Source organism: Nanorana parkeri, unplaced genomic scaffold, assembly GCF_000935625.1.
Source record: "Nanorana parkeri isolate BGI_ZX_2015 unplaced genomic scaffold, ASM93562v1 scaffold562, whole genome shotgun sequence".
NCBI lineage: Eukaryota > Metazoa > Chordata > Amphibia > Anura > Dicroglossidae > Nanorana > Nanorana parkeri.
The window spans coordinates 846,334-861,716 of record NW_017306830.1 but is presented as its reverse complement, the minus strand read 5'-3'; the positions used below and the strand labels follow the sequence as shown (position 1 = coordinate 861,716).

General features: G+C 45.0%; 2 protein-coding genes across 2 annotated transcripts in view; one reads left to right on the top strand and one right to left on the bottom strand.

Annotated features, from left to right (window-relative positions):
* Window positions 1-10,699, top strand: part of F2 (coagulation factor II, thrombin) — a 26,005-nt gene extending 15,306 nt beyond the window's left edge. Inside the window, exons 10-16 of the mRNA XM_018562128.1 lie at window positions 594-698; window positions 1,547-1,670; window positions 2,818-2,985; window positions 4,014-4,187; window positions 5,710-5,888; window positions 8,828-8,898; window positions 10,393-10,699. Of these exons, the coding sequence (XP_018417630.1) occupies window positions 594-698; window positions 1,547-1,670; window positions 2,818-2,985; window positions 4,014-4,187; window positions 5,710-5,888; window positions 8,828-8,898; window positions 10,393-10,536 (965 nt within the window). The 3' untranslated portion in view covers window positions 10,537-10,699. The remainder of the gene's footprint in view (window positions 1-593; window positions 699-1,546; window positions 1,671-2,817; window positions 2,986-4,013; window positions 4,188-5,709; window positions 5,889-8,827; window positions 8,899-10,392) is intronic.
* A 3,175-nt stretch (window positions 10,700-13,874) lies between these two features.
* Window positions 13,875-15,383, bottom strand: part of CKAP5 (cytoskeleton associated protein 5) — a 33,734-nt gene continuing 32,225 nt past the window's right edge. Inside the window, exon 45 of the mRNA XM_018562148.1 lies at window positions 13,875-14,296. Within this exon, the coding sequence (XP_018417650.1) occupies window positions 14,042-14,296 (255 nt within the window). The 3' untranslated portion in view covers window positions 13,875-14,041. The remainder of the gene's footprint in view (window positions 14,297-15,383) is intronic.

Here is a 15,383-nt window from a genome sequence, read left to right as displayed (position 1 = left end):
ATATTTTGAGCTCGAGTCCGCAAACTAGATCACTTAACCAACTTATGTATGTCAAAGTGCCAACCCTGCAATTGCAGTCTGCACAGGCTCTCAGGGGCACTGTGCCGGGTCTCAGGGGGCTTTGCGAATCTCAGGTGAGCTGTACGGGCTCTTTGGGGTGCTGTGTGGGCTCTCAGATGGGCTGTGTGGGCTCTCAGATGGGCTGTGTGGGCTCTCAGGTGGGCTGTGTGGGCTCTCAGGTGGGCTGTGTGGGCTCTCAGGTGGTCTATAAGTGCCCTCAGAGGCCCCAGTGAGCGGCCTCTAATATGCCGAGTTTGAGGGCCGCCGCTGCCTGATTATGGCCAGCTCGGATCGCATACCGAGGCGATCCAGGACAGTCAGGCATATCTTCAGGAGCGCCCATATGTTAATCTGAACCAAGGCTTGGGTGCCAACATAGAGCGCCCCCGCATGCCATAGGTTCACCACCACTGCACTAGAAGCAAAATATATTAACCACTAAAAAGTATTACATTTTCTCATGCGTCACCTTTTTCTTCTCTTTATTCATTGATCATCTTGTCTTGTCACTGGGTCGGTCCCGTCTCTGGCAGACAGTCCTGTAGATGAAGAAACAACCTCTGTCATAGGGGGACGCACAGACACGGTACAACACCAGACTTTCTTTGATGAGAAGAGTTTTGGCAAGGGAGAGGCAGGTAAGGAAAGTAGTGATGTAAAATAATAAAAGACAAATGAAGTTTATATCAACCAATCAGATGTTAGCTTTCATTTTCTAACTTACACTGGAGAAATAACTAATACAATGTAATTGGCTGCTATGGGCCATACGCTATCCCCTCCTCCAGTTTGTAGCTGTGTTTCATTGTAGGTAACATAGACTACTGCATATCTGTAAAAAATAAATCAAAGCAACTGAACTTGCTGTATTTTTCTTGATACGTTTCGCTAATCATCCAACTAGCTTTTTCAATTTAGAATTTACTGAATAGAGAAAGCTGGTTGAATGACCAGCAAAACGTCTTCAAGAAAAGTACAGCAAGTCCAGTTGCCTTGATTTATTTTTTTTACTGATATACCATGACCTGGACGAATGAGAACCTTCAAAGACGTAGACTTCTGCAATAACACCTCAATCCACTACTGTTCATATATCCTCTACACCCTGCTGAGCTGAAGGAGCTGGAGGGTTGAGCTGGCCATACAAGGTTGAACAAGAGAAGTCACTTGATTACTAGATAGTGTGGATGGACGAATCTCCCCTGTTGGCTATTGTATTTTGACAGCTGATACCTGTACCCAAAGAGTGACTGCAGCTGATTGTCCATATGCTAAGCGAATGTTGTTCCCATGGCGTTCCCGCCACCAAATGGAGCCGAGGAGCATAGTTGGGCAGAAGATTTATAAATCAGCCCCTAAAAGTCTCTTCTGTCAAAAACTTCTTTACCTGTGTGTGCTTTCCACATTATCTTAGTTGATACCACAGAATAGACAATTCCACTGCTGTCATTGCTTATAATGGTGTCCTTTTGGTCCTCCTCTGCAGTGTGTGGACAGCGGCCTCTCTTTGAACCCAAGAAAGTGAGAGACAAGGGAGAGGACGAGTTGATAGCGTCCATGCAGGGTCGTATTGTGAAGGGAGAGGACGCCGAACGGGGCAGCGCACCTTGGTAAGAGCATGACACGCGATTTCACTAGAATAGTGGTTGAGGAAAGAAGCCTTGACTGCTGGGAGCTTGGTACTTTAAGGGGAATGCAGTTTTTGCAATGTAAAGAGGTGTGGCTTAAAGCCCAAATCATTTTTTTTTAATGCTTAAATCCCTACCTCAGTTTAGAATAAAAATGTTAAAATTCCATTGCCCATAACTTTAAAAAATAAAAAAGCAGCTCTGGCTGCAGTACCCACCCTGTTTCTGGCACAATCCCCGGTAGACTCAACACTTTGTGATCCAGTACCAGTCCTCTTCCAGGTTGAATAACACCCAGCATCATTTTACTCACTTCCTGTATACTCAGGGTGTCAAGGACATGCCTCATGGGAGTACGTCATCAAGTCACCCTGGGTTCAAAGAAGAAAGAGGCAGAATAACGGTGGATGGTGATCGAACATGTCACACTATCCCACCGTGGTGGAAACCATGATGATAGGTTCCTTCTCCAACGAGAAGCATTTTGGATCCATACATTGGATACCGTGATGCCAAGGGGACTCAATTTTGAGTCTTCCTCTTAGATGCTTCCTCCCCGACCGGTAAATTGACTTAAACCACATGCTTATCTCCTTAGTTTTTTTTACATAGAATTCCCTTGGGGTGGCCAGTGTGCCACAGCCGGGGATTTTAACATCACCTCTCTTGCTCATCACCACCTCTCCCCCAGTTTGTTCTTTTCATTATTTATGGAAGTTAGACCCCTGTACACAACTTGGCACACACTCATTTTTCCATGAGATGGAGTATGCTTTTTGGCACTGATGAAGGGGGATCCTGTGAGACCCCGAAACGTTGTATCTTGTGTTTTGAAGTTGCTACAAGTACGTGAATAAATAGACATAGTGGATTTGCTTTGTAGTGCCGGTGTCCATCCTTTACTTATACTTTGACACCTGCTGCACCCACTTCTTATCTCACGGAGCAGCAGTTCTGAGTGCGATGGGTACACGGACTGTATCTTAATCTATCATTAAGACACAAAGATTCAGTAATAAGATTTGACTTCAAAGGCAGGAATCACATTGGTCAGTGTAGACCATACCCATGAATGTTCTGACTTTTAATGAATGCCATGTTGTCTGATCCTGTTCATTTCTGTACCAAGGCAGGTGATGATCTTTAAAAAACAGCCACAGGAGCTGCTCTGCGGAGCCAGTCTTATAAGTGATCAGTGGATACTCACGGCAGCTCACTGCATCTTCTACCCTCCATGGGATAAGAACTTCACGGTGGATGATCTGCTGGTGCGCATTGGAAAGCACAATCGGCAAAAGTAAGACAATTCTCCAATTTGTCAACCCCGTTTGGGCTGCATTAGGGCACACAGCTCAAGATGCTTTGTATCTTTAGGGCTTGTTGATAAAATAATTTGGTCTCTTTAAAATGCTTATTTCTTAATGTGTACGTAAATCCTAAAGTTGATATTCTTTTTTTTTTGTTCCCTTGTTGTCTGGTAAATATACCATTAAAAGTCAAAAGTTTTTGTCCCATTTCAGAGTAGGAAATTGTTAAAACCCCATACGGTTTTTTTTGCCATGTGTCCCATTGGGGACATTTTCCCTTCACTTCCTGCCCTGTAGGCAGGGCTGGATTAAGAACATCACTGGCCTGGTGCTGAGGATTTTGGTGGGCCTTTTTATGAAAATGGCTACGGTCACTGGGGCCCTCTTCCTCTTGTCCAGGCTGTGATTTGTAGTCTCCCTACAGCTTGGAGTTAGTGGTGGAGCGCCAGGGCCCAGTTGAAGCTGTGTCCCTGGTAGATCTGCCACTGATTCCAAGCTGTAGAGAGACTAGAAATCTTAGAAATACATTATACAGCAATGCAGAATACTGCCAACTATAGAGGACTACAAATCCCAGTAATACATTACACAGGAATTACACAGGCACAAGTCAGAGGAAATCTCTTAAAAGTCAGGAAAACCCTTTATTAGACAGTTGTCCTCGTTGGGAGACTTACCATTTTATTCCTGTGCTGGTGACAACTCAAAATTTTGGATTTTCCCTCATCATTACTCCTGGTGACAATGGTCACCAGTCCAGGACAAATAAAATGATTCCTTAGCAGGATCACAGACAATAATTAAAACACGACAGGGTTTCTAACCCCTCATCAAAACTAAAATGGTTTGCCTTTACTTAGACTTTAACTTGCATTAGTAATCAGGCTTTGGAACACCCATGAAGAACTTCAGACCAAACAAAGGGAAATTTGGTCTGGAGTGTTCAGTTAACTGGTCCACAGCATTTACTTGGATATGGAAATGAGGATAACATTCTTATACATTGCTGTCATTCTAGGTATGAAAAGCCAGACGAAAGAATTCTACAGCTTCAGCGCATTATCGTTCACCAAAAATACAACTGGAAGGAAAATCTTGACCGAGACATCGCACTCATGCAGTTGAAAAGACCTCTGATCTTCACCAACTACATCCACCCTGTGTGTCTGCCCACCAAGGATATTGTACAAGCGTAAGGACCGCCCTTCCATCAACTGTTCACTTTCACTCATGTGCCCAACCCTACATAGGCAGATGCCACAACCATGGCTTGCAAAACATCTGTCTGGTCTCACTTTTCTTACCCATTGCGATTCTGCTGATGTGAATGCAGTGGCCATGTGTTAAAGGCTCCGTCCACAGATTTGTACACTGAGGCACACAAAGATTTAAGAGCATATTTGAAGATTTCCAGGTTTAGCTAGTAGTAGTTGGGCTTGTTCTGTTATTCTGAAAAGCCTTCGCAGTTTATCCAAGCCACTTAAGTTTACATAACATACATGATTGGAGGTCCCTCTGAATTCCCCATGTTTTGACTCTTACTTAAAGGAGAACTATGGGGTCAGTGTTTTTCCACATAGGTCTCCTAAGGGTCACGGGAGGACATAAACTAGCGTCCTCCCGTCACCCAAAGCTGTAGCTCGCGGTATACTGAGACCGCCGCAGCCGGGACAAATCCCTACATTACTGTCGCGATCCATCCAGCTGCGTGATTGACAGCTGGCTCTGCTTATCTAGAGGCAGAGCCAGCTGTACCCGGCCCCTGCCCCGTCCGTTCCACCAGTCAGCAGTGGAGGATCGGACAGGGGAGGGGGGGGGGGATCCCTGCAGGGACATGATCGAGAAGTGAGCGAGCTACTGTTTGTGTTCGTTCACTTCCCGATCTATTGAGCCGACGTGGGACAGTTTCATTGTCACACGTCGGCTTGAACTACGAGGTTAAGTGAAAATCATTCACCTCATAGTTCTCCTTTAAGTGACCCTGTCAAGGTAGAAAAAAATTCCTAAGGGAAGGTTACTGTAATAGAAGAGTTGGTATACTCCCCTCTCCATTGGCTAGTGTCTACTGTATCTACCCCCACAACTGTTAGCCTTGGGGCTTACCAGTCACAGCCTAGTGCAAGAGTGGCAATAGAAAGCCACTGTTAAATAAAGCTCACATAATATTCGGCCTTAGAGTTTGCCAGAAGGCATATCGGAAACTCTGAATTCAACTGGATAAGGGGCTGGATTCCCCCCTCCCTGCTCCGATCCGCCAGCACTGACTGGCGGAACGGACGGGGGAGGGGGCGGGTACAGCTGGCTCTGCCTCTAGATAGGCAGAGCCAGCTGTCACTCACGCAGCTGGGCGGATCCCGGCACAATCGTCGGGATCCGCTTCAGCTGCGGCGTCTCAGTATACCGCGAGCTGTAGCTCACGGTATACTGAGGTTAGGGTGACGGGAGGATGCTAGTTTGTGTCCTCCCGTTACCCTAAGGAGAACTATGGGGAAAATATTTAACCCCATAGTTCTCCTTTAAGGGGGTGTATACTTATGCAGTCAGCTATTTTTTTTTCCATTTTAATTCTTTTAAATCTTTTGCAGAGATCGGTTTTCACTTTTACATGGAAAAAAAACTATTTTTGCAGATCAACAGAAATTAAGCGACTATGATTCAATGTGTAAGAAAATAATCCTCTTATAAAAATTGTGTACGCCATGGTCTCTCCACAGACTTTTTCAGTCAGGATACAAAGGTCGAGTGACAGGTTGGGGGAATCTTCAGGAAACGTGGAGCTCCGGCGGTCCTAAACTCCCAACCCTCCTACAGCAGATCAACCTTCCCATTGTGGAGCAGGAGACGTGCAAAGCCTCCACCAAGATTAAAGTCACAGATAATATGTTCTGTGCAGGTAAGACATCTTTCAACGGGAATCTAGATCTACATAACAATGTATTGAGCTTCAATGGCTTATGTAATTGAAGTACAATGCCAGGAAAACATTTCTCTTTTAGTTTTGAATAGCATGAGGAGCAGTTACAACCTCTATTAGGTTTCGGGGTTTTGTTTTTTGCTGTCTGTGTCCTTCTTGGAGATTTAGGTAGATCCCATCACACTCCTGACCGGATGTAACCCAAGATAATAGGTGGGTGCTGAGATGACAGCAGATGCCTCTGCAGAGCAGTATCCCGTAGTAGAAAAGTCACTCGCACTCCAATGAGAATTTCTGGCAATGTTCTTTATTGACAAAGGAATTGTGACTTTTCTACTACCTCTTGGAGATTTGTCAGAGACAGGAAAATGAGGGGAACTTTGTCAATTAGGGCCAGAGACAGCTGATAAAAACTGAGAGAGGTTCTAACCAGGGGCATAACTAGAAATCACAGGGCCCCATAGCAACATTTTGTATGGGGCCCCGTGATTGCTAGTTATGCCACTTGCAGAGCCCACCATAGACTCTCTATAGTGGGCTCTGCAGGGTCTCAGATGGGCTGCACACCTCTTACCTGTCAGCGCTGTCCGCCTCCATGGTCGACCTGCCCCGCCTCCTCTTACATCACTGGCCCCACTTGCTCTTAGGCCGCTGGCCAGTGTTGTAAGAGGAGGCGGGGTTGCTCTTAGGCAGGCCCCGCCTCCTCCTTCACTGCAAACTGCGGCCTCTTCTGCCGCAGTTGCTGGCTGTCACTGACACAGCTCCGCAGCTGCTGTGAGCCGCTGCGGAGCTGTGTCAGTGACAGCCAGCACCCCGATATGCCAGGCGGCCCACACGGCATCAAAGGGATGCCCTGGCCGGGCCCCCCTGTGCCCGGGCCCCATAGCGGCCGCCTGGGTCGCTATGGCGATTGTTACGCCACCTTCATTACTCTATCCAAAACAGAAAAAAAAAAAAGTAGACTGGATAGATAAGTATATATAAAAGCCAACCTAAATTTTAGCTTAATTATACACAAAGAGGTGTTTGACCAGACAGGAAGGACATTAGCAACAAGAACAAACCATAGTAACATAGTTAGGCTGAAAAAAGTCCATCGAGTTCAACCAACAGAAAAAAACATAAAAAACCTCCTTAAACACGGACCCTATGTCCACAGATGATCCAGAGGAAGGCACAAAACCCCAGCATGCTCCAATTGGCTCCAACAGGTGAAACAAATGCCTTAGGGGATCAGGAAGGAAATCGGATATTCCCTGGATCAACATTTTCTGGTGTTATTACTTGCAAATGTTAATATTAGGGATGCACCGATACCGATACTAGTATCGGTGCTGATGCCGAGTATTTGAGCGAGTACTCGTACTCGCCCAAATGCTCTGATGCCTAGCCCGATACTTCCGGTATCAGGAAGCCGGGCAGCACGTCATAACATGCTGCCCGGCTTCCTGATTGGCCGGGAAGCCAACTCCATGCTCCCTCACTTGTTTCCTGGGCAATCAGGAAGCCGGGCAGCGTGTAATGACTCGCTGCCCGGCTTCCTTATTGGTCAGGAAGCTGGCACCGTGTAATGACACGGCGCCAGGCTTTCTGATTGGCCGAGAAGCCGGCTTCATGCTCCCTCGTCACCTCTTGACGAGGGAGCATGGAGCCGGCTTCCCGGCCAATCAGGAAGCTGGGCGCCGCGTCATTACACGGCGCCCAGCTTCCCGATTGGCCAGCTTCCTGACCAATGAGGAAGCTGGGCAGCGAGTCATTACAAGAAACTAGGTGACGAGAAGCATGGGGACGGCTTCCCTGCTAATCGGGAACCCGGGTGGGCGAGTCTTTACACGCCGCCCAGCTTCCCGGCTAATCAGGAAGCAAGGTGGCGAGTCATTACACGCCGCCTGGCTTCCCGGCTAATCAGGAAGCAAGGTGGCGAGTCATTACACGCCGCCTGGCTTCCTGAATGGGACTTCCAGTACTCCATATTCGGTATCAGAAAAAAATATATCGGTACTCGATACCTAAATACCGCTATCGGTGCATCCCTAGTTAATATCCAATTACATTTTGTGCATTTAGAATACATCCAGATTTTTTTAAAATAATGAACCACATTGAAAATAAAATATTAGAAACATCACGTCCGTGTATAGACGAAGCTTAAAGTGAATCTGTCATGAAAGAAACAGTGGAGAAATTTGTATCACAAAAGCCTCAGCTGACTCCATAGATGATCTCTACCAATGATCAGAGCAAAAACAGGACCAATACCAACACTGAGCTACAAATACAGTAATACAGATATGACTCAACTGCAAGAAAATGAAAGCATACAAAGAAAGACCTTCTTATAGTTATGTGGTAGCGTTGGACCAGTAGGAGCAGGAACATGTTTTAATGTGAATCTAACAAACTGGCAGATAAACTGTTTGAGTGAGGTAACCTGTAATGACAGGGTGTGTGTAGTGTATGGTCCTGATTATGGAGCAAGGCTGCTGCCTCTCCGATCACAATGGGGGATCACAGAAAATCCAATCCTGAAATGGTCACCTCACTTGAAGGTTCATCAAGGCTGCTTTTTGAATGGATAGTTCAGATACAGCCAACACTTTCTGCAGAATTAGAATCTTTCTTCAGGGCTTGATCCACAATAACAAGTAGCAGATTCACCAAAAGCTGTACTTTGTAGCCTGAAATAGGGCTGGATGAGCGCTGAGGTCAGCGCAACCTTTACAGTGAGGACTGGATCTGTGGCTTCTATTTTGAAGTGCTGCATGTCTTTTGAAATCAACGCGCCAATACTGAGCTCCCTCCTGCCAGTACTGTGGTCAGAGTCTATTCTTTGCTGATTTATAGATTTATATCGGGCAAGAATACAGAATATTTGACATCAACAAGACCTATTCATTTCTGGTATATATTGTTTTCAGGTTACAAACCAGACGATAACAAAAGAGGAGACGCATGTGAAGGAGACAGCGGTGGTCCCTTTACCATGAAGGTAAGGCTTGCCAGCAGCACAGTTACATTAAGTGCAGATGTCTCAACTTTGGAACTTGATAATGAGGGACGCTTTGAGAGGAAGACGTGGCGTGCGGAAGATCATGCTGAATATTGGTGAAGAGTCTGAGCCTACATACTATATACACAGTCCTTGTACCTACAAAGTGCTCCACAATTTCTGTGCTGAGTCCACTCCTGATGCCTGGGCATTTTTTTTTTTCTACTCTTACTAGCCACAGTCCAGCTCCAGTCTGACAAACAGTAAAGTGGCTCATTGTTTAAACCAATGAAGGCCCCCTGCTTTAGAATACATTAGATTGTTGTCCATACATTCATCCTGAAGACACCTTTCCACTCATTTGTCCTAATGTCACCTTGCGTGGACATTTCCCCCAATGGAGAGACAGACAGCAAGAAAACCCTGGAGGTTGAGCTATGACAATAGGTCACAATTAAGAGTGGTATCTCGCACACTTCTTACACAAGATATATAGCGCAAATGCAGACATATAAGAACATGTGGGTGCTTAAATGCTGGAATGGGATGCAGAAAATGCCAATCTGAATTCCAGCTTATGAACTTCCATGTATATACTTTGTGCTACATTTCTTTCCCTGCGCACAAGGTGGTCCAGTACCTTTCCACCATGTAAGGGTTGGCAGCTTTGAGCTCAGGCAGCCTTACCCTACAGTTGGCTCAAGTCAGGGCTTCTGGCACACAGGAAGTATTGGTGGCCAATGAAAAGGTGGGGAGTCCCCATATACAGCAGGTCGCCAATGAAAACAGGATCTCAGTACCTCACACTGTTGGATGTTCCTTGGACCTCATTTGTCACTTTGTGACCGCTGTACCCTGGCATGCATGTTGGAAGTTACTGTATTGATGAAAACGTTACTTACGGCTTCCATTGCCCTTTATACCTTTGTATTTGCAAATATTTCCAGCCAATCAGCATGGAGCCAGCTTCCCAGCTAATCAGGAAGCCAGGAGCTGGGTCTTCACTCACCACCCAGCTTCCTGATCGCACGGGAAGGGGAAGCTGCTCCATGTTCCCCTAGGGGACTGCCTGTCAGAGGAAATCTTCCTCTGCCTGGAAGTTCCGGTATCAGAGCATTTGGGCGGGTATAAGTACTCACCAAAATACTCGGTATGGGTACTAGTATCAGTGCATCCCTAATGAGAATTGGTTTTGGTGTGCTAGCTTAATAGTTTACTAAATTTATAAGAATGTGTAACACGGCCAGTTATTTTTGTATTCTGAAATTGCAAGGCCCTTTATAAAGTGCACGCCGAGCGGAAGTGATGGCGACCTATGGTGCAGATAGAAGCCAAATTCATTTTTTTAACTCGTTGAAAACACTGGTTGGGTGGAGTTGGCCTTCTACAAACATGGTGTAAGCAGGAGACCCAATTTACATGTTTACAAAATGACTAAATGTTTTCGCTGCATCATTTTATGCCGATTTGGAACCATCTTATTGTGCGTTTCAGGACCCGGTCAGCAATCGCTGGTACCAAATGGGAATAGTGTCCTGGGGTGAAGGCTGTGACCGCGATAACAAGTACGGCTTCTACGCACATGTGCACCGTTTGCGGAAATGGATTATGAAGACCGTAGAACAAAATGCCAGTTAATATGCCTACTGTAAGAAAGTCAAATCTCCCGGCATCCGTTACTGAACTGTGCAAGGAAGAGCACTGATCTACAATGCACCATCCTGTGTCTTCTCAGCGCATTGCAGCTCAACATCCCCCAATAGTATATTTGTGCATGTCAATAAAGTGATGTAATCACCTCCTCACGGATGTACAGCCTCAGCAATCTTATGAGGGGGAATTATGGCGGTTTCAGGGCTGTGGCTGACACTCGCACCTGCATCATAAAAGGATAGTTCACCTTTTGGACCATGTTTCACTCACATTCAGGGTGTAACTTGAAACATGATCACATCAGCACACCCAACTTGCCTGAATCACAGGGTTGTTCTTCCTGCAGCCTGCTGCTGTATTCTAAAATCTGGCATGCTCTACCCACAGCTGTATCATCCATTTGGAGATCCTTTGACAGGATCTAAACAGACCGCTGATATTTCCCTTTTAAATTAGAAAAAGAGATTGAGAACACAGAGTCCTCAATCTCTTTTTCTGTGTCCCCTTTTATCAATGAACAGAAATTCTCTATGAGTGTTCCTGTTCATTGATAACATTTACTATAACTACAATTATGAATGAATGCGGGTGATGTAGATGTGATGTAGATCACTCCCATTCATTCATAATTGAGGATATAGATAACATGCCATATCCTCAATTATGTACAAACACTCAGCGATCACTGATCACTGAGTGTGTGTATCTTGCTTCTGACACGCTGTCACAGGAGGCTGAGCGAGCGGTGTAGAGAGGAAAGCCCAGCCTCCTGTGACAGTGATGTCTCCGCCCCCACACCGCTCTGCCGGACTGTGATAGGCGGCTGAGCGGTGTGGGCCGCTCACAGCGCTCTCGTCCTGCAGTGCTCGGCCAGCTGTCACTTTCGTTTCTCCCTGCTGGAACAGCGGCCAGCGGGGAGAAAAGAAACCAGGGATGCGCCGATGTATCGGCCGAAACATGGCTCTGTCGGCATTATGCCAAAAGTGCAATTTTCGGCCGATATATCGTGCATCCCTAAACTCTAAATTTTGCTCTAGGCACACTCGAGTGCTGTTTTCAACTAGTTCCACCTCTAGGATCAGATCTCTATCTCACACAAAACAAAATGCTAGCATGAGCCATTGGCGATCGTGTGATGTAGCCCAATTTTCACTCAGTGTACAACTCCATTATAATGTGTTCTATCCTAAAATCTTCTAAAACCTACTGAAGCTGACACCTCTCCAGTGTAGTGCAAGAACACAGGTTATTGACCACACATTTTATTTCTAGAACTTCCACACAGCCCTTGTGCCCCTGGATGGCACTGAGGGGTATAGGAAATTCCTACAGTGCCACATAAACATTTACCCCTATGTGTGTTATGGTGCCATGCATTTTGACCAGCACTCCAGTGTGCTAAGGAAACAACTCCTAAAGCACACACCACATCATGCAGTATGCACTACAACGCATTGTGGTCATTTCCAATGGAGAAAAAACAAAAAACGGTGCATGTTTTTTGGATGTTCTGGTGCATTGCCAGCTGAATATTTGAATGGGCTGCCTTAACAGAATGTACCAGGATGCCAAGGTATGAATGAGTCCCTTACATATGTGTGTTTAAGAAAGTTATGAACTAGAAACAATCTTTCAAAAGTTTATAAAAAAGGGCAGCTGACTCAGGTTTTTAAAATTCATGACTACAATCTCAATACAAATTCGTAAGCATGAGATTGTAGTCCATCACGGGAGTGAGCTTGGTGAGGTAACTACTTTACAACACACACAGGGACCATGGGGAACAAAAGTAGCCCCCCTCCAGAAGGAAGGACAGTGTCAGCACCAATTCAGAGATGATTTGAGGATCTACAGCCGAGTGATACACACAAGATACATTGTTCTTAAGGCTGCGTTCACACCTGACCGTTTTGTAGGGCGTTCTACGCTCGACGAACGCTCTACAAAACGGTCAAAAATATAAATTGCATTGTAGTCAATGCCCTCGTTCCCACCTCGCCGTATTTCCGCCCGTCCCTAAAGCCCTAAGTTCCCGGGACTACTTTGGGCCGTTTTCCATTTGGATACTGCCAAGTAGCCTTTGGAATCGCGCAACTTTTTTACTGCGAACCGTGGTAAAAAAAAACGTGCGACAGATGTGCATATTACAATACGCCTAGGTGTGAATGGGGCCTTATAGTTAAGGTTCTTGAATGTATTTGAGATTTAACTCCTGAACGTAGGGTCACCAAGTCTATTATGGAGATGGGAGAAGAACTCTAATCTTGCACTTTGTTCTAGGACAACAGTGCCGCTCCATAGATACAGTGCAGTGAATACACATCAGCAGGGACAAGTGTTACTGCCAGATCAACAGGTAAAAATGAAAGGGCAGCATGGCAGTCTGGCAACTAGCATGTTCAAAAAATGTCAGCAACGGCAACCCCTTTCACTGAGAGGTTTACATTAAGCACCAGAATCACTAAAGGAGGTGGAGCTCAAGCTCTTTTCCATAAAGCCTCCAAGGAGGTACAGCCTAAATTTTGACAGTTTAGTATTAAACGCTCTGCACATTTCTTTTCCAATGCATCCTAGGAATATGTACACCACAGAAAGTACTTTTTTTTTCAGTACATTCTCAAGTACATTGAGAATACACCTACATCTCTCACATTTTACTGCCTGAGGCTCCAGGTCCAACCAGTCATTTCCCCAAATGTCTAAGTAGGGGAGTGTGCACCCTATATATAATCACATGCACATTATAATTGGGACAGTGTGGACTACAGCCTCTGTCAATCACTTGCAGGAAGAGGGAGGAGCAGGGGGCATGGCTTTCTGACATAGGCTTCCAGGCCGTGTTTTCTATGCACACAAGGGTAGGGCGATGTATATTTGGTGCCAGCAGGGAGCGAGCAAACACGCAAAGGTGGCTCAACAGGACTCTAAAGGGAAGGAGCAACCTGAATGTGAGAAGGGGACATTTTCACAAAGGGAAAGCAGAGCAACAACAACCTTGGAGAGAGACAGCAATCAAGGCAAGTGCTGAGCTCTGCAGGACAATATGATTTTTAGTTGAAGGTTCAAGATCACAAAAAAAAAAAAAAAAAAAAAATTTTTTTTTATGAAAAAATAAAAAACAAAAAAAAAAAAAAAAAAAAAAAAAAAAAAAAAAAAAAAGTGCGTGGGGTGGTCTTTAAATTGCTTACATTTTAGTAGTTTATTTTAAACTTTATTTACAAAAACATCATGCCATGCCTTACGATTCCATACAGAATCAGCAATCCACTGCTTTATGTTAAATTAAAAGCAAGTCAAAACAGCCACAGAGCTACAAAGATAAGAGCTAGGTTGCTCTCCCTCCCCAGGTCCAAAGAAAATACACATATGATACATAAAATGATAGTTTACAATAGGCCTAGAAGGAGCTGCTGAGCCGGAGAGACCAGGCTCCTAAAAGGGCAGAAGAACAAAAAAAAAAACCAAACAGCAGCACGGGGCTGAGGAGTTACTACTTTCGACTGCTTTTAATTCTCTCCAGTCTCTTTTTTAAGTCATCTATGTTGTTTGCAGAGGAGGCCGAGGACGTACTGGATGAGGTGGTGGTGCTTTCATTCGTCTGGTTGGAGTCTGCGTCTAAGTGCTGGAACTGCTCTCGAGATTCCCGAAGCTGAGAAAGCTTGCTGTGCAGCATGTCGTTGGAGGACAGGACTCCTGTGGCAGAGGACTTCGCCAGCAAGTTGCTGAGTGGAGGCCTTTCATCCTGCTAGAAGAGAAAGAAAAAGAGGTGATGACAAAACTAGGATCAGCAGCTTGGCAATCCCCAAACCACCTTCTCATACCGTATTTCATAGCGTATATAAAGCCAAAACCTTTTATTTCTTTTTTTATATAATTTTGGAGAGACTATAGAAAAATGGATCCAAAACCTCCAGTTGCAGAAAGTGGGACTTGTTCAGCCCGACAGATGATGAATCTTCAATACATTGTTTTTAGACAATACACACACAGTGTATTTTCACTTTTGACACCTAAAAAGTCTGCAACTGGATCTTTTGGATCCATTTTTCTATACTCATTAAGGATGTGGTCTCATTATTTATCCCCTCTATTGTGAGAACTCTTTAAATCTCTAATTTTTTTTAGGGACAGTCTGGAGGGGTTAACCCCCCTAAGGATAGCCTATTAGGTTATTTTTTTGCTGTCTATATCTCCCTTCCTGTCCTGGAGACACGAAAGGAAATGAGACAACTCTCCAAAGCAAACCACCTATTAGGTTAGGTTTCCTGTCTATCCCTATTAAGGTATTTTTTGCTGTCCATGATATTTCCCTTCAGTTCCTGTACTGAAGAAAAACGACGACAGGAAATGAGGACAACTCCCCAAAGGGAGGAGAATTTGCATCTCGTCACCAGAACGTTGGCCCTCACTGAGGATTTCCCTTTAATCTGGTGACAATGCTAAACATTTGCATTTCCCCTCACTTAAAGTGACATTAAATAAATGATCTGCCTCCTCATTGGACAGTGATTCAGCATCACATCTGTCCAGTTATATGACCCAGGAAGCAATACAGTGATCTTACCGACTAGCAGAAGGTCTGATCATCTTTAAGAAAGGCCGACCAAAATAAAACCTTCCGCAAACAAAACCGTAAATGTGTGCACTTTATATATTTTTTTGCCTTGGTTTCTACTTCGAGCTCAACAATCTTGCAGTGATAGATAAAGAGAGTACTAGAAATGCTGAAATGAAAGTGCCCTTCAGTGAGGTTTACAACCAAAAGCCTAAGGGATTTGGTGAAAGGATTTATCAAGGAAACAAGACAATTCTACAAATCAGACAAGACAATC